Source organism: Oryctolagus cuniculus, chromosome 16 (assembly GCF_964237555.1).
Source record: "Oryctolagus cuniculus chromosome 16, mOryCun1.1, whole genome shotgun sequence".
Taxonomy (NCBI): domain Eukaryota; kingdom Metazoa; phylum Chordata; class Mammalia; order Lagomorpha; family Leporidae; genus Oryctolagus; species Oryctolagus cuniculus.
In genome coordinates, this window is record NC_091447.1 from 48,175,813 (window position 1) to 48,200,756 (window position 24,944).

General features: G+C 45.4%; 1 protein-coding gene across 2 annotated transcripts in view; it reads left to right on the forward strand.

Moving 5' to 3' along the window:
• The first annotated feature begins 2,051 nt into the window (after positions 1-2,051).
• Positions 2,052-24,944, forward strand: part of ELAPOR2 (endosome-lysosome associated apoptosis and autophagy regulator family member 2) — a 200,958-nt gene continuing 178,065 nt past the window's right edge. The window contains exon 1 of one of the 2 annotated variants that reach the window (XM_002713858.5): positions 2,052-2,376. In XM_002713858.5, coding sequence (XP_002713904.1) covers positions 2,215-2,376 — 162 coding nt within the window. In that variant the 5' untranslated portion in view covers positions 2,052-2,214. The remainder of the gene's footprint in view (positions 2,377-24,944) is intronic. The other variant, XM_051853011.2, reaches the window with a different exon arrangement.

Genomic DNA, 24,944 nt, shown 5'->3' on the forward strand with positions numbered 1-24,944 from the left:
TCTGCATCCCATAGTGGAGTGCTTTTTAAAAAAAAAAATTATTCATTTATTTTAAAGGCAGAGTTAGAGAGAAAGAGGGAGAGATAGAGGGATCTTCCATCTGTTGGTTCACTCCCCCAAATGACTACAAATGACTGCAAACTGGGCAAAGCTGAAGCCAGGAGCCAGGAACTCTATCCAGATCTCCCATATGGGTAGCAGGAGCCCAAGGACTTAGATCATCATCTGCTGCCTTCCCAGGTGCATTAGCAGGAAGCTGGATGGGAAGTGGAGCAGCCAGAAGCAACAGGGGCTTATATGGGTTGTCCACCTCGCAGGTGGCAGCTTAGCCCTCTGTGCCACAACGCTGACCCGCTGACCCCCCGCCCCCCCCACGTCTGATCCAGCTTCCTGCTAACGCACCTGGAAGACAGATAATGGTCCAAGTGACTGGGTTCCTGCCACCCACATGGGAGACCCAGGCTGAGTTCCAGGCTCCTGGCTTTAGCCTGGCCCAGCTCTGGCTGTTTCAGGCATTAGGGGAGTGAACAAGTGATGGAAGATTCTCTCTCACTCTTCCTTTCAAATAAGAAAGGTGTGTACACAGATCGTGTACCAAGGGTATTCATTCTAGAACTATTTATAACATGGAATACTTGAGAAATAATACCTAATGTCCAATAGTAGATTACACATTTCCAAAGGGTGCAGATGTTACACAGCGATCAAAGTTGTGTTGTTGGAGGTTACCGACTTGAGAAAATATTCATGTCGTTAAGGAAAAAAATAAGGTAGGTTAGGAGTTATTACTCCAGTTTTGTAGTACACACTCAGCTCAACATCTAGGAAGGAAACTTCTCAAAATGTTGGATATCACAAGTGGTGATGTCATTGTTGGGTGGCGGGATACCAAGAGATTTGTATATTTTCCCAATACTCTTCAATATTTCCCAAAATGTTGACAACAGAGTTATTGTTATAAGCAGAATGGTGTGCACACACACAGAGAAAGAGCCTATCACATGGAAGTATTTATAAAAAGAAGAGGAGCCGGGTTGTGGTGCAGTGAGTGAAGCTTCAAGCTGCTGCCTGTGACACTGGCGTCCCACATGGCAGCACCGGTGTGGGTCTCAGCCCCATGGAGCGCCCTGCCGATGCGCCCAAGGGTTTGGGGCCCTGCCACCCTCTGTGAGGCCTGCATGGAGTTCCTGGCCCCTGGCTTCCGCTTGGCCTAGCCTTGGCTGCTGCAGCCATTTGGGGAGGGAACCAGCGGATGAAGACCTGACTGCCTCTCAAATAAAATTAACAAATCCCCTTTCATTAAGAAAAAGATGTAGGTCAACTTAGAGGGAGCGTGCCAAGAGGATTTCTCTGGGTGCTGTTGCGAGAACGCGGGTGCTGCTTCTGGACAGCAGCGTAACCACACCCGTTCACGAGGCAGAGCAAGACGGGGCCCTGGAGAGCCTCACACCCCGCGTGCTGTCCGGCGTTTTCACTGCTAGCTGCCCAACATCTGGGTCAGTCCGGCTTCGAATGAAAGCGGAAACAAAGCCCACCGCGGGTGCTGCACAGGGCCAAGGCCCAGCCGGGGGGCTTCCTCCTCAGGGTTCGCGGACCGCACTGCGCCGCACCCCACCGCGTCAACGCGGTCCCCCGCGGCCGGCCCGAGGGGGCGCCTCTCACCCTCTTCACTAACTAGGGGAGAAACTGAGTCACACGCGACTGCCACTCCTCGGCCCTCTTTTTTGCCCGCCATTTCACGCAGACCCTAGGCACCCAGACACCGCTCAGGGCGACGCCTCGGGGGCCGCTCGTCGTAGGGGGCGGCTGGGCGCGAGGCGGGAAGGAGGTGGATGTAAAGATCTTAAAGGCCAGAAAACGGCGTCCGATGCCCTCCTCCGGCTCCATCCCGGGCGCCCCTCCGCGCGCGCCGGCCTCGCCCAGCCCCCGCCCGCGCCACCTGCTCCCGGCTCCCACGTCCCCGCCCCGCGTCCCGCCCCCGCGCCGCGCCCGCGTCCTGCGGTCCCTCCCTCCGGCGTGACGGGAGCCGCGGCGCCGCTGCCCGGGCCGCGAGCGCGGCCGAGCTGTCAGCGAGCCGACCGGCCGCGGGCGAGCCAGCGAGCGAGCGAGCGAGCGAGCGCCCGCCGAGCGCACAGCCCGCGCGGCGGCAGCCGGAGCTGCAGCCCCACCCGGGAACGCTGCCTCGCTGCCGGCCGCGGCCGCGGCGGGACGGAGATGCCGCTGCTGGCCCCGAGGCCGGCGCGGGGTCCCCGCGGCGGGCGCTCGCCGCCCTGGAGCCCTGCCTGGATTTGCTGCTGGGCGCTCGCCGGTTGCCAGGCGGCCTGGGCTGGGGACCTGCCCTCCTCCTCCGGCCGCCCGCTTCCTCCTTGCCAGGAGGTGAGCAGCGCCGGGTCCTGCACCTGGAGTTTGCCCGCGGCGGGGCGGGGAGGCCGGGGCGAGCGGTGCGGGTCGGCTTCTCGGTGGCCGTGCCCCTGCTCCTGACCGTCGCGCGGGTCGAGGGCCGAAGTTGCCGGCCCCGGGAGGCTGGCGGGGAGCGGCCGTGGGGCTCGGCCGGCCCGATGCCTCTCTGCCCGCGCGCACGGCTTGCGGGGTGGCTCTGAGGGACTTGGCGGCGGCCTCTTCGGGGAGCCAGCTTGGAGGACCTGGGGTCCAGGGAGCGGTTTCAGGCAGGGGAGGAGACTGGGGAAGCCCTGCCCGCGGGGCTGGGAGAAGCAGCTCCTCAGAGCTTCTCCGGAGAGCGCGAGACGGGCGCGGGAGGTTTCCCGCTCCTCCACCCGCTGCCCTTCGAACGCCTGCGTCCTCGATAAGGCCCTGGGGACCTGCTAGCCGGCGGGTGTGATGACCCCGGCATCCTCCCGGGGGGATACTGTGAATTAGGGAGGAGGAGGAGGACGTGCTCGGGAAAGGGCGGGTTGGTGCTGTGGCCGGGCGAGCGAGGTGCCGCTCCACCTGGCGAGGCGGCGCCGCTGCGTCTTGGGGAGCAGGAGGCGCTCTTTGGGCTCCAGCCAGGGAGCGCGACGGATGGGCGATGAGATTCCCCCCCGCCCCACACCCTGCTTTTAGGGAAGGGAGATTCAGTGTGCCAGAAATGGGCAAGGGGTGTCGTTGGTGCTTGTACTGGGTGTTTATCTTTCCCTTGAGCGTTCCAGAAAGTGCATCCTCTTAATGAAAATCAGCGAGGGGACGGGAACATTTCTGATCTCCTTTGAGTGACTGTGTTGCTAGCAATCAGGGTCATGGGTCATTTCAGCTCGAGTAGCAAAAAAATGGATTAACGTAGCCCCCTTCCTTTGTGTATGCTGCTGGAACTTCTGAGTTTTGTCCAGGCGTGACTCCTAGATGATCTGCATCCTGGAAACCATCCTCATGCCTGGGTTTTCATCTTCCTCTCCTGCGGTTCGGGTCCCGGGACAGACCGAAAGGAAAGCGGGCCAGATCCAAGGCTTGGGCGTGGACACAGACAGCAGTGTCGTGATTGGGGGAACGCAGGGCTCAACAAACAGCTGCGCTTCATTTCAGAGTTTTTAGGGTAATTAGTTTAATCTGTAGTCACCTGGCAATAATCCACTCTTTTAGGCTTCTATAGAAGCTGTTTTTTGGACACTCGGAACAGCTGTGACAGGATAAGCTCTCCTCCAGCTCCCCAGGCCCAAAGGCAGAATGCATTTCTTTTCTGAAGTGAAAAACTTTAAGCTTCTTGCAATGTTAATACTTAGTAGTGAAGGCTTTTTTTTTTTTTTTTTTTGGAAAGGGGTAAGGTCAAGGCGTGTGGAATCATACTTTGGTCACAACAGGTAGTGCTGTCCTTTAAGCAAGCATATATTCTGTACCCATATCCCTACAAGGAGCAGGAGTCTAAAGACCAAGACTCATTGAAAGAGGACGTGGTAGAAAGGAGGTTCGGAAAGGCGGTGTTCTGTCCAGCTCCTTCTTTCATTGGCTTTAGAAACTGCATGTGCTCTATCCCCTTGAGACTTCAAGTTTGCATTTTCCCTCTGAAAACAAGAAGAAATAAGATAATCTATTTATGCTACTGAGCCTGGTGAGTCTACTTGTGTTAGTAGAAATAGTGAGGGGTTGAAGTTGTGATGGAGCTGGTTAAGCCATCCCCTGCGAGGCTGGCATGCCATATGAGCGCCAGTTCCAGTCCCTGCTGCCCTGTTTCTGATCTAGCTCCCTGCTAATGGGCCTGGGAAAGCAGCAGAAGATGTCCCAGGTGGGCCCCTGGCACCTTTGTGGTAGACCAGATGGAGTTTCTGGCTCCTGGATTCCGTTTGACTCAGTGCTGGCCTTTGTTGTCATTTGGGGAGTGAACCAGCAGCTGGAAGCTCTGTTTTTCCCTCTCCGCCTCTCCCTCCCTCTTTCTCTGTCTTTCATACAAATTTACCAACAAAACAAAACAAAACAAAAAAACCGTGGTGCACAGATCCATTTATATCCTTCCTAATGACAGACACATGGTTCTAAGACCATTGACTGAAAGTTGGAGGTTCCTTTGGAAATAGGACAGGCCTAGTGGCCTCCCAGGGGCTGAATCTGCTTCTTTAAAACAGTTTATTATTTGTGAGGAAGAGAGAACTCTCATCTGCTTGTTCGCTTTGCAGATGCCTGCAATGGCTGGTACTGGGCCTGAGTCAAAGCCAGGAGCTGGGAACACAATCCAGGTCTCCCATGTGGGTGGCAGGGACCCAGCTGTTTCAGCCACAACCGCTGTCTCCAAGGGTGTGTATTGGCAGGAAACTGGAGTCAGGGGCCAGAGCCAGCAATCAAAGCCAGGTGCTCCCATGTAGAACGAGGGTGTTTTAACTACTACGCTAAATGCCTGCTTCCTGCATGTGCTTCTTGGTGCCTGGTCTGACCAGCTAAACTAATTATAGAATTGATCCTTGTTTCTCTCTGACATTGTTTTTCAGAGGAAAGCAGGAAGAGCAAGTGTTTTTCCGGCTTTGAGAGTAAGGGGTGCTGGTGTTGGGGAGAATGCCCTCTTAAGCTCAGCTGTTTGCCCTGAGATTTGGCTCAGGAAATGTAGGCCAGACTTTGGTGAGCAAAAAAGTTGAAGTACTGCTTCTCTGTCCACTCCTGCCTGTTCATCCCTTTCCATTCTTTAGTAACAGTGAGGAGGTGACTGCCACCCACAAGGAAAGCATTGTATGGTGGGGAGGAGAACAAGAGCAGTCAAAGTGAGCTGAGGGGTTTGCAGACTGGAAAGCAAAGCCAACTCCTGATAAAATGAGAGAATGTAGGGGAGCATGGAAAAATCAGTGGGTCATTCCAAGCTTCATTTCCCTCCAGCAGTTTCTCTCACCCTCGATTGTCAGTATTTTTATAAAAGTGGTCATGTGAAAGTTACAAAGATGCGTTTTCCTTGTCTGGTTTTAGAGGAAAGCCATGAAAGGAAGAGAAGCGCAGAAAATTGGCCTACGAGTAATCTAATGATAGCGTGAGTTCAGAAAAAAGGCCCTTCAGAGAGACAAATGCATCAGGGCTACAACTTTCACTTAGATCTCTACAGAGGGTTGAACTCTGGGGTGAAATTTATAAGAAGCAGCTTCCTTTGTGAGAGTCTTTGGATTACAGAGTTGAAACGGGGGGAAGAATGATTGCTGCGGAATGTTCAGCTGGGGATCACATCAGTGGGGTGGAAGTGCAAGCACAAACAGGAAGCGCGGGTTTGGGAGACAGAAATAACAGTAACGTCAATGTGCCAGGAGATGGAGGACGAGGGTGGGGGGTGACTTTGGCAAATGTTATTCAGAAAAAACGAGGAATAAAGGACAGGATGTCAGAATTGCTCGGACTTTTATATGGAGGAACTTACAGAGGATGAAATGGGTAAGTCTTTCCTGGTTTTCTTACCATCTGTTTTTCACTTGCAGAATGTTAGTAATAAGAACTGACCTGCCTCTTTTTATTATGAGGGCGAGGTGAGATTAATACGTTAAAGGAAGAAAAATCTGAACGGTTTTGAAACTTGATTGTTGTTAGATTAGTAGAGCTACATCCTGATATTTTAGGAATGGTCTACTCTGAGGTTTCTGAGATTCATAGGATAGGCCCATCCAAGAACTGGAATGGAATTTTTGATTCATTGACTAATAGGACTTAATGGGGCTGCCAGAAGAAAAAACTATAAAGGGCACCAGATGATTCAGAGCTGGAATAAGGTATTAGAAGATACAGTGCTTGAGTGGAAAAAGAACTAAATGGATTATGTATGCATTATTTAAATTTGGTAAATTAAATCATAAAATAGCTGATTCTTCACTGTTCGAAAATCGTGCATAATGGGATTCTACTGAGTTCTCTGAATCTTTATTGAGTGATGGCTTTTGCCAGAAGTTTTTATTTCACATTATTTATTCCACTTATACGAGGTTCTAGACAAAATGTCAGATGATGTGAAATGACAAATTAAAAAAATATAGTTGAAGTGAGCAAGGATGATCAGACACGTAAGCAAAAATTGTAATTTAGTGATTTGGTGCCATGAGAGAAGAGAAGGGGCAGTGAGATCCACTGTGGGGGGGGGGTGTCAGGAAAAGCCCGTTACAGGAAGTGATGGAGACTTGAAAGATGAGGAGGAATTTGCCAAGCAAAGTCGGGTCCCACGTGAATGTGGGTTAGATAGAGGGAAAGACAAGCAGATGGAGAACACAGACTGAAAGGGGGCAGGAACACAAACCAGCACTGCACTATACTTGGTACAGGTGGAGTACAGCGTGCAGTGGGAAACCTAATAAGAGATGAATTGGAGAAGGAGGCAGGATCCTGATTGCAAGGGACCGTCTATCACACTAAGAAACTGGTCTTCATTTGATAGGTAATGGGGAGCAATAGAAGGATTTAACAAACAGAAGTAATAAAATGGGCTTATCCTGGCATCCGTATGGAGGCCTTATTAGAAGAGTAGGGAGTAGAAAGAGCTGAGACCTCCTGGGAGGTGACTGTAATCGTCTAGTTGAAGGATGGCAGAGCCTCAGTTAAGGAGTAGCAGTGAGGATGGACAGAGGGCATGGACTCACAGAAGGTGGAGAGTGAGGGCTTCATGAGAAGATCTTGCCTCTAACCTCCACGAGAAGGAATGTTGGGAGCCTAGGAGCTCTGTCCTGGGGAGGGTGACTTAGGTAGAGTTGTGCAGCAGGTTCTGTTGCTCTGGTTCATGGTCTAGGCTAGTGTAGAGACCTGGGAATCACTTGAATAAAAGGCATGGTTGAAATGACTGGATTGGATAAAAATCACTGGGAGGAGGGGGTGAGAACAGATAGGGCTAAAGATAGGAAGTGGGTTTTACCAGCATTAAAAGGGCAGAGATGGAGGATTCCGGAAAGGAGACCTGTAGCAAAGGCTAGCACGGGAGAAGTGGGACAGTCTGGGGTTGTAGGAAAGGGAGAAAAGCCTTCCAAGAAGAAAGCAGTGGTTGTGTGTCATTGCCTAAAGCAATCCTAACCGTATGAGGACTGAAAAGAGAAGAATTGAATTTGACAATCTGATAGTGCCTGGTGCCAGAGTGGGCCCTGTGGGTTGATGGGGATGGGTTGAGTATTACCTGGGAACTGAGGCCTTGGGGATAGAGTAGAATTCTATTGTATGGCCTTCCTGCATTTGCCAAGTTCACATCTGTCTGAGGACTTGTGAGTGGCAGTGTTTTCTGTTTGAGACTCTGAAGGGAACAACTGAGAAACAGCCTTTGTGCAGGAAGTCTGTGAAGGTCGTGGGCTGTGGGTGAAAGTGTCAGATTCTGAATTCACACTGTCACTGGAGGAGCTGGACTCAGCCTCTGTTTCCAAGCCCTTAACATAATTAATCTTGTCTGCTTTGCCTCTGGAGGTGAATTTTCCATTTCAAGTTGTTATGCTCAGAACCATTTCTCATGTTTTAGGCAACTGTGAGCCAGTATTCACACCATCAATATTTACAATGTAAAACTAAGAGTTGACAGATCTGTGAAGTGTCATATTTTAGCACAAGGATGGAAATAGCAGAGTGTAGTATAGAACGGCACGTTTTCCTATCACAGTGTATTTTTCAGCAGTGTCTTGGATTCTGGTTCTTCATTGTCAGAAAACACTAGTCAAATTTTGGTTGCCTTTTATTTCCCCTTGAAGAAACCATGGCTAATTCTCTGTCCTTTTTGCCTTTATAAAATCCAAGTTGCATGTAGCATTTCAATATTTAATACATGTTATGTATTTATGTACCAGATATTGGCAGTAAAATGATGAACAAAGCATATGGCCTCTGCCCATTTGGAGCTTTATAATCTCATGGGGGCAGATTGAAAACAAAACCACACATCATGTAATTGCGTTTGCCATAAGTGCTATGATGAAGATTACCGCGTGCAGTATGAGGGGGTGGTGTTTACTTTTTGGTCCAACTGCAAAGTGTCTTTTTGGTATAGTACAAGTAATATTGAAGATAATTAGAGAACCACTTTCAGATCTGAGCTGTGACACTGTTTTGTGGCACCCAGCTAATGGATTTGAAAGTGCTTTGTAAATTCTAATGCAATGGCTGATATTAGTGTTTATTTCCACGTAAGTGAGGGACAGTGCTTCTAAGTGGGTGGATTGCCGTGTGAAAGAGCTGGGAGGTGGGAAGGCAAACTTGTTTACCTACAGAATGATTTATAGGATTACTTTTGATTTTTCCACGTGAATCATGGTAGCCAGTTGATTGCTGTGTTATCATTGAAACTTTGACTTGGCTTCAGGCATAATGCTCACGCCTGTTTTTCTTTGACCCCACTGCCACCCTTCTCAGTCTTTGCTGGTTCCTCCTCGTCTCTCTGAGGGCCTCACACTAGCACATTCCAGGGCTTAATCTTTGGCCCTCCTCTCTTTTCTGTTACACTCACACTCTTGGTGGTGTCATCCAGTATCTTGGTTTTAAATACTACTTCTATGTGGATAGCTGCCAAGTGTACATGTCCCACATGGGCTATCTGTGATTCCTGTCCAGTGTGGCTTTGATGTCACCACTTGGATAGGTTCCTCAAATCAGATCTCCTGACGTTTGCCTCAGGCCTACTTTTTGTGTGGTTTTCCCCATTTCATTTAATGGCAACTGCTCCCTTCTAGTTACTCAGGCCGGAAGCTCCAGTCTCCATTAACCTCTTTTTCTCCCTATCTTTACATGCAATCTGTCACCCTCCTCTCTGTGCATCAAAATAGCTAGAGGTAGAACTTCTCACCACTCCGTCTGTCATTTCTGGACCACCCCATGTGAATCTTGCCTGTGCTGCTGTAACTTCCCATTTTGCTCTCACAGCACAGCCAAGACATCACATTAAAACAGATGTATAAAACCCCTTTGTTCTGCTCAAAACAGTGCTCAGCTCTGATGGGGTCCTACGGGGCTCAGTGTGATTCCCCCTGGGAAGCCTCTAATGTTGCCTGTTGTTACATTCCTACTCCATTTTGGAGGTCTTAGTCTGTTTTGTGGGACTGTGACAGAGCACCACAGGCTGGGTCACTTACAATGAGCAGAAATTAATTTGGCTTATAATTCCGGAAGCTAGGAAGCCCACGTGGATAATGCTGTGTCATCGCATGGTTGGAAGGCTGAGGGTAAGAGCCGTCAAGAGGCAAAACAGGAGGGGCCTGACTTGGTCCTTTCATAGGGAGCCCCTCCTGAGATAATGGGTGGTGATCTATCCATGAGGGTGGAGCCCTCATGACCCAAGCACCTCCACACTGGGAATCAGGTTCCCAACATCAGGGACCCATTGAAACTGTGGCACTCCCTGTTTTTCATTCTGCTTCCCAGTCTCCTTGTTCTTTCTAGAATGTGTTCCATAAGCTCGTCACAGGGCCTCTGCTCTGGCTCTTTCCTCTACCTGGAGCTCTTTTGTTTTCATTTATTTGGCTTTCTCCCGCCTGTATTTCAGGTTTCTTCTCAGTTGTCTTCTAAGACTTCTCTTGTCATCTCTTTGAACTTGCAATCCCTTCCTCTCTGTCTCCATCTCTTGCTCTTACTTTTCTCTATAGCCCTTGTATCCATAATGATTTACACTTTATGTTTGTATGACTTCTCCTTTGCCCAATAAATTGTAATCTCAATAGAGACAATATTTTCTGTTCTCTCTTAGAAACTACACCACTGTATTCCTAGCATCTTCTTGGCACATAGTAAATGCTCAATAAAAATGCGTTAAATGAATTAGTAAATTTAATTTTGGACATATAAATTGTTTTTAATTCTTTGTTATATAAAAATGTTACACTAAGCAGTGGGGCTGGCGTTGTTACACAGTAGGTAAAGCTGCCACCTATGATGCTGGCATCCCATATGGGTACCAGTTTGTGTTCTGGCTGCTCCACTTCTGATCCAGCTCTCTGCTATTGGCCCAAGAAAAGCAGGGCCCAAGTGTTTGGACCCCTACCACTCACGTGGGAGACATGGATGAAGCTTCTGGTTCCTGGCTTTAGCCTGGCCCAGCGTTGGCCATTGTGGCCATCTGGGGAGTGAACCAGTAGATGGAAGCATGCTCGCTCACACGTTCTCTCTCAGTGTGTGTGTGTGTGTGTGTGTCTTTCGCTGTCTCTTACTCTGTAACTCTTTCAAAATAAATAAATAAATACATAAATCTTTTTAAAGGCAGCAATACAAAACACCTGAATTTCAAGAAGATTACTTGCAACAGAATGCTAGGTTGAAGGATATAAGCTATCCCCTTCCTAACACTGAAAACTGTTAATTGTTAATTTAATGGTGGAAAATGCTGTCTCATTGATGTGATTTACATTTATTTAATCACTAATAAGGGTCAGAATATTTTTCATATCACTTATCTTTGTAAAACAATTATTTATTTGATTTATTTGAAAGAGAGAAAAAGAGGGCCGGCGCCGCGGCTCAATAGGCTAATCTTCCGCCTGTGGCACCGGCACACCGGGTTCTAGTCCCAATTGGGGCGCTGGATTCTGTCCTGGTTGCCCCTCTTCCAGGCCAGCTCTCTGCTGTGGCCTGGGAGTACAGTGGAGGATGGCCCAAGTGCTTGGGCCCTAACTCCCATGGGAGACCAGGAGAAGTACCTGGCTCCTGGCTTCGGATCAGCGCGGTGCACTGGCTGCAGCGCGCCGGCCGCGGCAGCCTTTGGAGGGTGAACCAACGGCAAAAGGAAGACCTTTCTCTCTGTCTCTCTCACTCACTCACTGTCCACTCTGCCTGTCAAAAAAATAAAAAAAAAAGAAAGAAAAAGAAAGGCAGGTCCCAACCACTGTTTTTACTCCCCAAATGCCTGCAATAGCGAGGGCGAGGCTGGGGGGAAGCCAGGAGGCTGAAACTCAGTCCCCATCTCCCACGTGGTGGCAAGGACCCAGCTACATGAGCCGTCACCTGCTGCTTCTCCAGGTGTGCGTTAGCAGAAAGTTGGAATCAGGAGGGAACGGAAACTCACACCCAGACGCTTCAGTAGAGGATATGGTTGTCTCAGCCACTAGACTGAGTACCCACCATCTCACTTTTTTTTTTTTTCGCTTTTGTGGTAATTTATGCTTTGGTGCTTTGTTGTTTCTCTTATATGTATGAGCTCTTGGTATAATAAAGATAACACATTGAAAATATGTTTCACTAGATTCTTTCCTATCTATGTGTTTTGCATAAAAATATCCAGAGAAAGCAATTACTTAGCCTATAAAATAATATAAAGAATTATTTCCCATATATGTGAAACAGGAATAAAATTCAGTTTTTTTTTTTTTTTTGACAGGCAGAGTGGACAGTGAGAGAGAGAGAGACAGAGAGAAAGGTCTTCCTTCGCCGTTGGTTCACCCTCCAATGGCTGCCACGGCCAGCGCGCTGCGGCTGGCGCACTGTGCTGATCCAATGGCAGGAGCCAGGTACTTCTCCTGGTCTCCCATGGGGTGCAGGGCCTAAGTACTTGGGCCATCCTCCACTGCACTCCCTGGCCACAGCAGAGAGCTGGCCTGGAAGAGGGGCAACCGGGACTAGAACCTGGTGTGCCGGTGCCGCAAGGCGGAGGATTAGCCTAATGAGCCACGGCGCCAGCCTTAAATTTCAGTTTTTAAAAAACAAATGTTTTGTAAGTGGTACCTTCTTTCACTCCTATATTTGAAATCTTTCATTTGCTTAGGTGAGAAAAATATTGAAGCTAGTGCAAAGTGACTGAGAATTTTTGGACTTGAATTGAAATGCTTTATTCTAAGAATGTTTTTGAAATTTCAAGACAGTACTACTGCACTCTCTTCTTTCTTATTGGCTGTTCCTATGTTTATTTGTTCAATTAGCATTTAAGGACTTCGTATCATGTATTTGTCTCATAGGAAAACTCACAGTAAAGGGAGAAGAGAGGATGAATTTGACAGCCATTAAGATATGTATGTTAGGAGTCTGATTGAGTGATATATTGCTGCCTAACCATGACTTCTAGGTTTTTGATCTGGGTAGATGAGTTCCTACTGAGATTGGAAATTCAGGCAGAGGCAAAGAGGAGGAGGATGAGGCTGGAGAGAAATAGGGTGACTTCAGTATTGGGCATCCTGAGTCTTAAAGTAGCCATGGACATTATGTGTTCTTTCAGAGACAATTGCATGTAACTGTGCACAGTGGCAAGACGACCTGGGAGCCATGGCATTTCAGGTGTAATCGAAACCTTTGGTGTTGATAGATCACCTGAATTCTGAGCACACAGCAAGAACAACAGATTGAGCAATGTGCTGAGTGAAATGTCAGCCCGTATGAAGCAAGTTAAAGAGACCGAGAAGCATTTAAGGATAAAACTGAGAAGGCACAGCCAGAGGAGACAAACTGAATAGGAACTGCCTTGAGTTTATGGGGTGGAGTATCATGTGCACATAGTGCTTCCCAATTAGCTGGGCATTTGACTTATTGTATTCTTAGGGACAAGATGCAGACATAGATGATGACTGATGGTACACTAGTCAGATTCTTGACTCTTGCCCTCAGGTTATTAACTGATCCTGAGTGGGAAGAAGGTCTCCAGTGTAATACCTTTGGGCTTAGTATCTAATCTTTGTCCTGTTATTGTTAGGCTGTTATCATTTAAACCAAATCTTTGGTTTTGAGAGGGCATAATCAGATTTTGTAAAGTCAGAAAGCTGGGAAGGATGCCTAATGAGTTGGAAAGCAGAACTGCAATACAAAATGATTTTGAAAGGTTAGAATAACAGGCAAACAAACATAAGTGGCTTAAATGTAGACTGTTCTTTTTGGTTCTGAAAATTCGATATTCAAGCAGAGGATGTAGAAATCTTACATAAAAGTACTTTTGAAGCCATAAATGTCACATGTCTGCTAAAAGCAGTGATATAGGGCCTTAGGCCTCATGAATATGAGCAGACTGCTTGATTCTTGGGAGGCAGACAGTTACCTCTTTAATTCAACTTAGGTGTGACATTTGAAGGGAAATATTAACTTAGAATGACATTGTCTTGAAGTGTGGATTAGGAAGATGAGTTATTTGGAAAGGATGTCATGGGGCTAGGGCAGGGATGGGGACTATTTATCTTGCAGAAGATTTCAGGGGGCCACGTTGGTGAACTTAAAACACTGTAAGTGCAGTCGCGTTTGAGAGATATTGGTGTTACACTCATGTAGGGGACAAGGATTGTATTTGTAGGCAGTAGGAAGAAGAATGCAGAGGTCAGTTCATCTGGGAGGTGTTTTATGTCTGTAGGGGCCATGAGTTGCTGCCCTGTATCTTGAAAACCTCAGGGCTCCTGCCTGGGTTGCATCTTTGGGAAGCGTGAGTTCCTGTTTACTGCACTATACCTACACTAACACAGTGGATTTGAGAGACAGTTCAAGGTCATAGCCATACTAATGTTTCAGGTGAGAAAGTAAACCTTTGCCCTTGGTGCTTTGGTCCTAAGACATATTCTTTCTTACCCTGTCATTCTTTGGATTTTATTCTAAGATTACTACAACATAAACATAGAACAGTGGCCTTTGGTGTTTAATATAGCATCCTGAATTTGAGAGCAGAAAGAATTGGCCATTTGAAATGGGAGCTTAATGCAGACTTCCATTGGATAGTTCTTGGGCATCTCAGTAATAACTTGAACCAGAGTAGCAATTGATGCTTAAAGCATACCTGAGCCTGTTATTCAGGGGATGTGCCTTCCTATCTAAAGGACATTTGAATATTGACATCATTTGCTCAATTTTTATGGTTTCTTTTTTTCCATTTGTTACTTTCTAAAATTAAAAACAATAAAACATGCACAATCCCAGCAAATAAGCACAGTTCTCTTACTATCTTAGTATTTGTAATAGGAATAGTAATTAATAACAGCTAGGTACCATTTTAAGTGCATTTTATGTATTAGCTTACTTGCTTATCCTTTAGCCTTTAAAGAGCTTGGCCCTAATGTTTTCCAGTGTGGTTAAGTTAATTATGAGCTCAGGCTGCTATCCTAAGACCTGTATTCTTCACTTGCAAGCTGTGCTGCCTCTGTCCTATGTATCATATATCCTTTGCGTGTATCTCATTACAAGTCTACACATATGGTTACAAGATGGGGATATTATGCATATACAACCTGATAATTTTCCTTTTTTTCCTTTTAATAGTATGCTATGAACTTAGTCTCATCAAGAGTTTTCCTTAGTGTCTGTATTTTCTGAATATCCAGCTTTGACCAATAGTATTGCCAACAATCCATAATTCATCATTTCTTTGTTGGATTGTTTTCTTTTTCTCTTTTAAAAGATTTATTTATTTATTTGAAAGAGTTAGAGAGAGACGGGAAGGGAGGGAGGGAGGGGGAGAGAGAGAGCAAGAAAGTGAGAGAGATTTCAGCTCACTTCCCAAATGGCAGCAGCTCTGGCCATAACCAGGAGCTTCATCTGGGTCTCCCATGTGGGTGACAGGGCCCAAAGCACTTGGATCATCTTCCACTGTTTTCCCATTATTACTAGGGAACTTGAATGGAAGTGGAAGAGCCGGGACAGGACCCCAGGCCCATATGGGATGCCCGCATTGCAGGTGGCTTTACCTGCTACACCACAACACCAGCCCCTGTTGGGTTGTTTTCTATACTGACTATTATGTGGTATATTACGTAATCTATCACAATATATTGCAGCATATATACATAGAACAATATATTATACAGAGTATAAACACATATATAAAATATAGCCTGTATAATATATTGTTATACATGTGCGCACAGACATTTAGTTTTCTGGGGCTATTTTCTATACTATTGAGGTTTTTGTGTCAAGATTACATAAAGGGTTTTGTGTGGTTTTATATAATAACTGCTCTTTCATTTAAAGATTTATCAACCATTCTTACCCATTTAGTCTCTTAGTTCAACTTTAGAATAATCTTGAAAATTTTCAAAGTGACTTTAAAAAAAATTTTTTTTTTGACAGGCAGAGTGGACAGTGAGAGAGAGAGACAGAGAGAAAGGTCTTCCTTTGCCATTGGTTCACCTTCCAATGGCCGCCGTGGCTGGCGTGCTGCGGCCAGCAAACCGCGGCTGATCTGATGGCAGGAGCCAGGTACTTATCCTGGTCTCCCATGGGGGTGCAGGGCCCAAGTACTTGGGCCATCCTCCACTGCACTCCCTGGCCACAGCAGAGAGCTGGCCTGGAAGAGGGGCAACCGGGACAGAATCCGGCGCCCTGACCGGGACTAGAACCCGGTGTGCCGGCGCCGCAAGGCGGAGGATTAGCCTAGTGAGCCGTGGCGCCGGCTCAAAGTGACTCTTGGATTCTGTTAAATCTGTTAATTTATTTGAAAAAAAAAAAAAAACTGTCATCTTTATAGTATTCTTTTCACATTTAAAGACATAGCGTGCTTCAGAATTGTTGCACTTTGTATTTCTCACTAGCACAGTCTTCGTATGTCTAACTATTTTATGTGGCAATTTCCCCTTATCATTTTATCTTTGAACTGATTTTTTTCCCTTGATAAGTTGAAAAAACTATTGCTTTTTGGAAGTTAATTGTATATCTGGTCTCTTACAGAGCTGTCTTGTTTATTCTAATATTTTGTCAGTTGTCTTTGATTTTCTTGATAGCAAGTACCATTGAGTGAACATGTGAAATACTTATGCTCACAGTATTCTGCACAGCAATCCATATTTCTGCTTTTAGAGATGAAGAGGCTGAAGTGCAAAGGCAATTAATAACTTGCGGAAGATGACAAAGCTAGTATGCCATAGAGCTGGGATGTATTTACCCCCAGGGACCTTGCTGTCCCCTGAGCCCTCCCCTCTCTCTGCCTGTGCAGAACTGACTGGTGGTTTAGCACTCTCGCAGCCGAATCTCACAGGCTCTGTGTTGAATCTTATTAGGTGCATCATGCAGCTACTCAGACCATTTCTTCAGTAGTCACTCGTTTTCAGATGGGTCCCTTTTCTCAGAAAGCTTTCATCTTCTGCAAGGTAGATGTTCCCACACGTTCTAACAAGGAGAACTCTGTCCTACTATGGTTTACCCAAACACAAGTGAGTAGGGGGTTGGCCAGTCATCGTCCTCTCTTATGTATGATGTGGCTGTGCAGAGTCCCCGTCCCAATTTCTGTCCTCTGGAAAACTCTGCCCATGTTCTGCTGATGACCTGAGGGGTCACACTCTATCTCCACTGGATTCTGTCAGGAGGATTTGTTTAACACGGGCAGAGCTAGCTCTGGTTCTTCCGCGGTATGCAGCACAGGATAGGAGCTGGACCTAGGGCTGCATCTGTACAGTACTGAGAATAAGGGGTGTGGATGAAGAGGTACATGTGAGTGATGCCATCTTAAACTAGAAGCTTCCAAAACTTCAAAAGTAAAAGGCTGAACTCTGTTGCTGAGAAAACAGTATATAGCAAAGAAAATAAGAATAAAAATTGATGGATCATGATTCTGTCATTTTACATTTTTGTTTTCTTTTATAACCCTGTTTCATTCTTTTAAGACTACTCAATTACTGTGGTCTAGGAATTATTCTAAAATTTTTAGACATATTAATCCATTTAATAATCACTTGTTTTTAATCCATTGATCATACGTGAATGATGCTCAGATTTTATGGGAAGGTCTGCCTCAGTCTTTTTTTAATAAGCTTATTTTTTAAAAGAAGATTCATTTATTTGAAAAGCAGAGATACAGAGAGAAAGAGAGAGAGAGAGAGAAGGAGAGAGAGAGAGAGAGATCTTCCATCAGCTGATTCACACCCCAAAGAGAGAGAGAGAGAGAGAGAGAGAGAGATCTTCCATCAGCTGATTCATACCCCAAATGGCCGCAATGGCCATGGTTGGTCCAGGCCAAGGCCAGGAGCTTCTTCTGGGTCTTGCATGTGGGTACAGGGGTCCAATCACTTGGGCCATATTCCATTGCCTTCCCAGGCACATTACCAGAGAGCTGGACAGGAAGTGGAGCAGCTGGGACTCAAACTGGCACCCATATGGGTTGTTGATGTAGAAACTTAACCTTCTATGCTAGAGCACCAGCCCCATTCATAAGCTTGATTGACTCTTATGTGAAGTGCACTGTGCTGTGTATATTTGAAGGGTACATGTGATCAGTTTTGATATCCATATGCGCTTGTGGAACTCATCATAACCAGTGCGGTCGTTTTCAGCACCACCGAGAGTTCCCAGCTCTTCCTCAATGGGCCCCTGGATGGACTGCAGCCCCCGATCTGCTTTCTGCCACTACAGATTCATTTGCATTTTCTAGCATTCCAGAAAAAAGAAATTAAATGGCATGCATATTTTGGGTCTGAATTCTTTCACTTAGCATAATAATTTTGAGGTTGATTTCATTGTAGTATATATCAATTTTGTTCTAGTGTTCCATTGTATAGCTATGCCACAATTTGTTATTTCATATGCCTATGTGGTTTTTATTTTTTATTTTTTTGACAGGCAGAGTGGACAGTGAGAGAGACAGAGAGAAAGGTCTTCCTTTTCCGTTGGTCCACCCCCTAATGGCCGCTGCGGCCAGTGCGCTGCAGCTGGCACACCGCACTGATCCGAAGCCAGGAGCCAGGTGCTTCCTCCTGGTCTCTCAAGCGGGTGCAGGGCCCAGGGACCTGGGCCATCCTCCACTGCCTTCCCGGGCCACAGCAGAGAGCTGGCCTGGAAGAGGGGCAACCGGGACAGAATCCGGCACCCCGACTGGGACTAGAACCCGGTGTGCCGGCGCTCTAGGCAGAGGATTAGCCTAATGAGTCGCAGCGCCGGCCATGCCTATGTGTTTTTAACATGATATAGTTCTTATATTTCTTGATTTCTTTTTTTAGTCAAATGAGTTGTTTTATTTGAGAGACAGACTGACAGAGAGAGAAAGAGAGAGAGTGTTCCTATACACTGTTTGATTCCTCAAATGCCAACCATGGCTTGGGCTGGGCTGAAGTGAAGCTGGGATATTCTTAAGCTCCAGTATGATAATGTAATCTATGAACATTTAGAACTAATCACTGAGTACTCCAAATAGGTTGTTTATAAAGTTCAGCAGCCATCTAAAAGGGAAATACAAGCACTATGGCACTTTGGCATTTTGAGATATCCCTGGAGGTGATTTTCTGTTCAGCATTTAGTGCTGTTTAGTGCTATCTTGATTTTTGAAGAGGTAATCATTAAGTTAGTCAATTATGTGTGCCTGTTGTTAGAACTATTTCCATTTGCCTGCCTGTCTGCCTATAGATTATTTCATTATCATTAGTGAATGCATGTGTCTCAGAGTGCGGGTGACACTTAAACCCGTATTTGGAGGCTAAAATGAGGACATTTTTTACCTCACATAATAAATGCTTGTATACTCTGTTCATAATGAGAAAGCCTTTGTGTTCAGCTTTAAAGACAAATATGCTCATTAATAATTGAAATTATATTTCTGTAAATCATAAGCCAAGTGAGATAGCTAGGTTTAGTTATATTTTCTTGCTCTCTTTTTTGGTAGGATCTGGAAATTTAGTTGACTAACATGTTTGCACTTATAACAAGAGAAAGTCCCTTGAAAATAATGGCAGTCCTGCAAGTTTTGTGGACCCTCAAGTTTTTTTTTTTCCAGGAAGACAAGAGAATTGTTGCTATGTACCATGATTTGCTGGCATGTCCTCTCTTGGTTTCTGTCTTCTAGAGTCCATCTTTTGTAGCAGTAGATGATGACCTTAACAGGACAGGAAGAACGAATGTGACTCACTCAACATCACAGTAGCAAATTCTGCATCCTCTACCATGGTTACAGATAAAAACAGCCTACTTCTTATCCTGACCTTTTTGGCTAGCACTTTTTTTTTCCCCAAGCTTTGCTTCAAAATCAGACTCTACTTTGATTTCTCAGTTCTCTATCCTCCTTTCATCTCAGTATAATCTGGCTTTTTTCCTATTGTCCTGAATCTCTTACTAGGGTTGGTAATTATCTAATTACCTGTGGAATCGTTACTCCTCACCCTACTCTATCTGCTGCAGCATTTGGCCCCACCTCCAGGATGCTCCTCTCCGGCTTTCTCTAGTTTGGATGACTCATAGTTATGTCTTTATTGCTTTAGCTGGCTGCTCGAAATGTTGATTATCCCAGGTCTGTGCTTTGATCTTCTTTTCTTTGCATTGTATCTTACTTCTGAGTGACCCCATCCATATTTCCTTTTATTAATCATTATTCTTCTGTAAATGGAAGTAATATATGTTTATCGTAACCAATTTAAAGAATTTATAGAAGTAAAGGAGAGGAAAATCACCTGCAGTCCTGCCTGTGGAAAGCCAGTGTTAACATTTTTCATCTAGCTGCTTTTTTTCACTCATAACCTTTGTTTAGTCCAGCGCCTGGCTCTCAAACCTGTCTGCACGTTAGAACCATAGGCCAACAATTTATTTCTAATTTTGGATCCTCTGAAGACAGGGTTCATGAACCAGATTCCCATGTGCATCTAGGGTTAAGAATCGTTTGTCTAATGGTTCTTTTTCCAAGTGCCATTTAAGACCTGCTGTCTGCCAGGTCATGTTGTGGTCATCTGTCCTTTCAACAAATGTTTATTCAGTCCCTCTTTTATATTTGTCCATGGTCTAAAACACCAGGATTTTGTTAAAGAATAAAAACACAGAGTTCCTATTATGGAAGAAGGAGACAGATATTATTGAAATGCATGGCAGATAGTGGTAGGTCCAGGAAGAAAAGCTAGGGAAATGAGTGTTGACCTGAGAAGCCAGGGAAGGGCTTTGATGCTGTGGCCTTTGAATAATGACGGAGTCGAGAGAGAGATCAAGCTGTGCAGACACCTGGGAATGAGCTTCCTGGCCCTGGGTATGACAGGTGCAAAGGCCCTGAAATGTGCATACCCTGGCCTGTGCAAGGAAGAGTGACCCACTCTGACTTCAATGCGGTGAGTGAGGGGACATGTTAGGTGGTGAGAACGCAGAGGTCAGGTGAGAGGAGTGTGGAAGATCATGCACTGCCTTTTAGGGCATGTCAAAAACTTTGCCTTTTATTTCGAATGAAAGGAAAACCAGGAAGGGTCTTGAGCACAGACCCAGCGTTTTGTGTTTTCTGTAAAAAGATCAGTCTAGCTTCTGTGTGGGGAACAGACTGCCGGAGACATGAGTGAAAACACATGAGTCAGGTTCTTAGGATAATATAGGTGGGGCGTTGTGGTAACCCAGGTCAAGGCTTTAACGGTGGAGGGTGGTGAGAAGCAATTGATTTCCAGAAGACATCTTTTTATGTATTTTGAGAGGGATGATAAGCTTTACCGAGATCTCCCAGGGTGTGATGTTAGCTGGAAAAAAAAGCAAAGGCTAGCGCTCGGGCATGGCGGAGAACTGGAAGGCCTGATGGGGAATGGTGTCAGGGAGGCCAAGTGAAGAAAGCACTGGGCAAGAGGGTGTGGGCGGAATCAAAGCCTGCCGTTTGATCTGGTGAGAGGGATGCAGAGAATAACGTTCGATTCAGCAATGGTCTCAGAAAGAGCAGTCTTGACTGAGTGATAGAGGCTTCTGGAGAGAATGAGAAGAAAATAGACAGTGTGGGACCAGGAGACTGTTTTGAGGACTTTGCTAAACAGGGGCCAAGAGAATTGTGGCCAAAGAGGAAGCGCCAGCAGTGACCTGGTGAGAGCAATGCTGAACAAAGCATACCTTTGACATTAGTTTCTTCCAAATGGGGGGTTTTGTTCTGGTTTTATCCTTTTATTTTTGTGTCTTAGAATGAAAGGGTTTTTTTTTTTTTTTAAGATTTATTTATTTATTTGAAAGGCAGAGTTACAGAGAGGCAGAGAGAGGGAGGTCTTCCATCCGCTGGTTCATTCCCCAAATGGCCATAACGGCCAGAGCTGCACTGATTTGAAGCCAGGAGCCAGGAACTTCCTGTGGGTCTCCCATGTGGGTGCAGGGGCCCAAGGACTTGTGCCATCTTCTACTGCTTTCCCAGGCCATAGCAGAGAGCTGGATTGAAAGTGGAGCAGCCAGGTCTTGAACCAACGCCCATATGGGATACTGGCACTGCAGGTGGTGGCTTCAGCTGCTACGCCACAGCGCCAGCCCCCTGGTTTTATTCTTTGTTGTGATATCTTGTTTGAGAATCTTAAAAAGATGCATACCTACATTTTTCAGTATTTTGAGTTTTTTTTTTTTTCCCAAGGTTAGCTTTTTTATTTATATCGCATGCCTGCCTCCACTTTTCCAGGTTGGGGTTATCCTTTGTGTTATGCTAGCAATGCCATAACAAAATACCACAAAGCCAATGGCTTAAAAAGCCTTGTTTGTTCTAGAAGCTAGAAGTCCAAAATTGAGGGCCAGCAGGGTTGGTTCCTCCTTTGGGCTGTGAGGAAGGATGTATTCCAGGCCTGCCTTCCTGGCTGTACATGGCCATCTTCTCCCTGTGTCCCTTCACTTCTGTCTTCCCTCTCTGTTTGTGCAAGTTTCCCTTTCTTAGGGAGATCAGTCATATTGCATTGAACACATCTGAAGGAGTACATTAAAAAGTTACTTTTATCTATTTTAAAGGAAGGGAGAAAGAGAGAAAGAAGTATATATTCTATTTCCACTAATTTACTTCCCAAATGCCTGCTAACAGTCAGGGCTGGACCAGGCACAAGACAGAAGCTTGGATCTCAATCTGTGTCTCCCATGTCAGTGTCAGTGGCCCTCACCTACTGCCCTCCAGGGTGCACATTAGCAGGAAGCTGGATTGGAAGTGGGGTAGATGGGACTTGAACTGCCATTCTGGTGTGGGATGTAGATGCCTCAAGCAGTGGCTCCGTCTGCTGCACCACAATGTTCTGTCCTGGATAACTTCATTTTCCCTTGATTGCTTGTATAAAGGCCTTTTCACCAGATAAGGTCACATCTGAGGGCCTAGGGATTAGGGTGTCAACATATGAATTTTGCAAGGGCACAATTTAACTCATGAGTCCTTTGCCCTCTCAGAGACCTAATACTTTTTTATGCTGGGTGGTAATTAAGCATTATTGGTTTCTGTCAAGTCTTGGTGACATTAGGTATCATTTTAAACTATTTGAAGTTCGAGATGAGTTTCAAGATATAAAATGAATACTTGTGGAATTGCAAAAGAACTGCTCTTTTGGAAAAGAAACATAGAATGGGTTAGGAGGTGGTTTCTTGATGCTTTCTTTGAACACGAGGTTGGATTCTTCTTAGATTTCTTATTTAGTTTCATGCTTTATGAGCAGAACCACAGTGTTTACCAGAGCACAGTGGTTACTAGGGTGCACGTGGTTGTGGACTGGGGGAACAATGAAGTTAACTGGTACAAAGGTGTAATTGGATGGCAGGAATAACTGCTAAGGGTCTTTAGCGCAGTAGGACAACTATGGCTGACAACAATTAATTCTGTATTTCAGAATAGATACTTGAAAGGATTTTGAATGTTCCCAACACAGAAATGATGAATGTCTGAGGTGGTAGAAACGTCACCCTAATCTGGTCATTACACCCTGTATTGAAATGTCACAATGTACCCTACAACATGTACAATTGTTTTTATTTACAAAATATTTCAAACATAAAGTAGAAGAACCAGTCAGATAGTAAATGGAAACTTTTTCTTCCTCGAGAGGTAGAGACAGATAGAAGAGCCTTTCCTGGAGAAAAAATTCCATATTCAATGTATGCACTGTCTCCCTGGTCTTCTCAGGTGACAGCATACTACAGTACCAAGTAAAGGCTGACATATGCCCCACAGCTTACCACCCTTATTATCGAAAGAGATTAGGTTTGTTATAAGGGTTTTTTTTTTTTTGGTATTACATGAAGAGAAGTAATATACAAATTGTCTCATTTGTGCATCCAGGTGTATGATCCAGGGAAATGCGCCCAGCTAATTTCTGGAGGTCCTATGCTCCCTTCATAATGCCTCTTTTCCAGCATGAGGCTTTGGTTGGAATATAGGCCATTAGGATGTAGCCTCATAAAACAGTAGGTGACTGTAATGGGTTTTATTTGGAAGCCATAAAATACAGATCGTAAATAATGATTGTAGACATCAGCACATGAACCCGTTAGTTCCAAGTTCGCTAAGAGAACGTAAATTTAATTGTGGAACAGAAAATATTTTTTCTGGGCTTGTTATTCCCTTACAGACTTAAGGCAGAATGTAATACAATACCTACAATGAGCATGACTTTTGGGACAAAATGAGCCTTAAATAGAATATTTGGATTTTTTTTGAATTATTTTCTGGCCTGGAATCCTAACTTTTAGCAATGCCCTTGAGTAGTCGCTGAATGAGTCTCTTGAGAGAGCCTTGATTTTATAACTCTGCATACTTGTTTAAATGTATTTTAAAAAAACTTTACCTTGTTTTGCTTTAAGCATTTAAAAATGGACTCCGTACTATTGAGAATGAATTCTTTTCTGGAGTAAAGCAGCAGCAAACATACGCTCAGTGGTTGCTCCACGGATGAAACCTGTCAGTCGTTCAGAAAGTAACTGTTCCGAAGCAGACGGCTGTTAAAGATGGAGCCTCACCCTGGCTGGCCCTGCCGTCCCCTCATCCATGACTGTGGCTCAGCGTAATCTGCGTGGCCTTCCTCTGCATTTGTGCGCTCTCGGCCCTTCCCACTGCTTCCTGTACGTGTTCATGTCAAGTGACTCCAGAGTAGCATGTTTTTCTCAGGAACTGTTCTGATGGAAATACAAAGAACATATGGGAGCAGAAACATGCGTAGGTCTTGATTTTTTGTTTTTGTAGACTGGTTTATTCAAACAAATGCAACAGGAGAACACGTTCGTTTAATGGTGTTTTTGTTTGTTTTGTGCTGGCTACTGAGTTTTCTCTTGTCTGGCCTGCCAGAAATGTACCTTTGTTTCTGTACACTTTGATGAAAAATCCAGTCGGCAAAATTTTTTTTAGAAAAAATTTTCAAAAAAATATTTCAAAAAAGTGCAAAGTGAGTCTAATATGTTGAGGATTCTTAAAAAATTGTAGTCAAAATTGATTTTGTTTGAAATAAAGTTTTTACTTTACTAAAATTATTTAATGTGAGAGTTACTTATTTATTTGAGAGGCAGAATTATAGACACAGAGAGAGAAACAGAGAGAGAGAGTTCTTTTATCTGCTGGCTCACTCCTCAAATGGCCACAACAGCCAAAGCTGGGCCTATCTGAAGCCAGGAGATAGGATCTTCTTCCAGGTCTCCCACAGGGGTTCAGTGCTCAAGCACGTGGGTCATCTTGCACTGCTTTCCCAGGCCATAAGCAGAGAGCTGGATCAGAGGAATAGCAGCTGGGACATGAATCAGCGCCAACATGGGATGCTGGTGCCACAGGCGTAGGCTTAGCTTACTGTGCCACAGCGTCGCCCCTAATGTGAGAGTATTCAAGGTTTTCAATATTGTGTACAGAATTGCTCTTAATTTACAACAGCTTTAAAAGCCTACAGTCTATTTTTAATTAAGCAAAAGAATAACTTTGTTTTCACTGTTTTGGGGGGCATGAATTGATGGAGAGTACTTAATGTGTGCAGTGGAGTGTGGTGCAATGAGTCCTGGCTTGTGAATTAAGA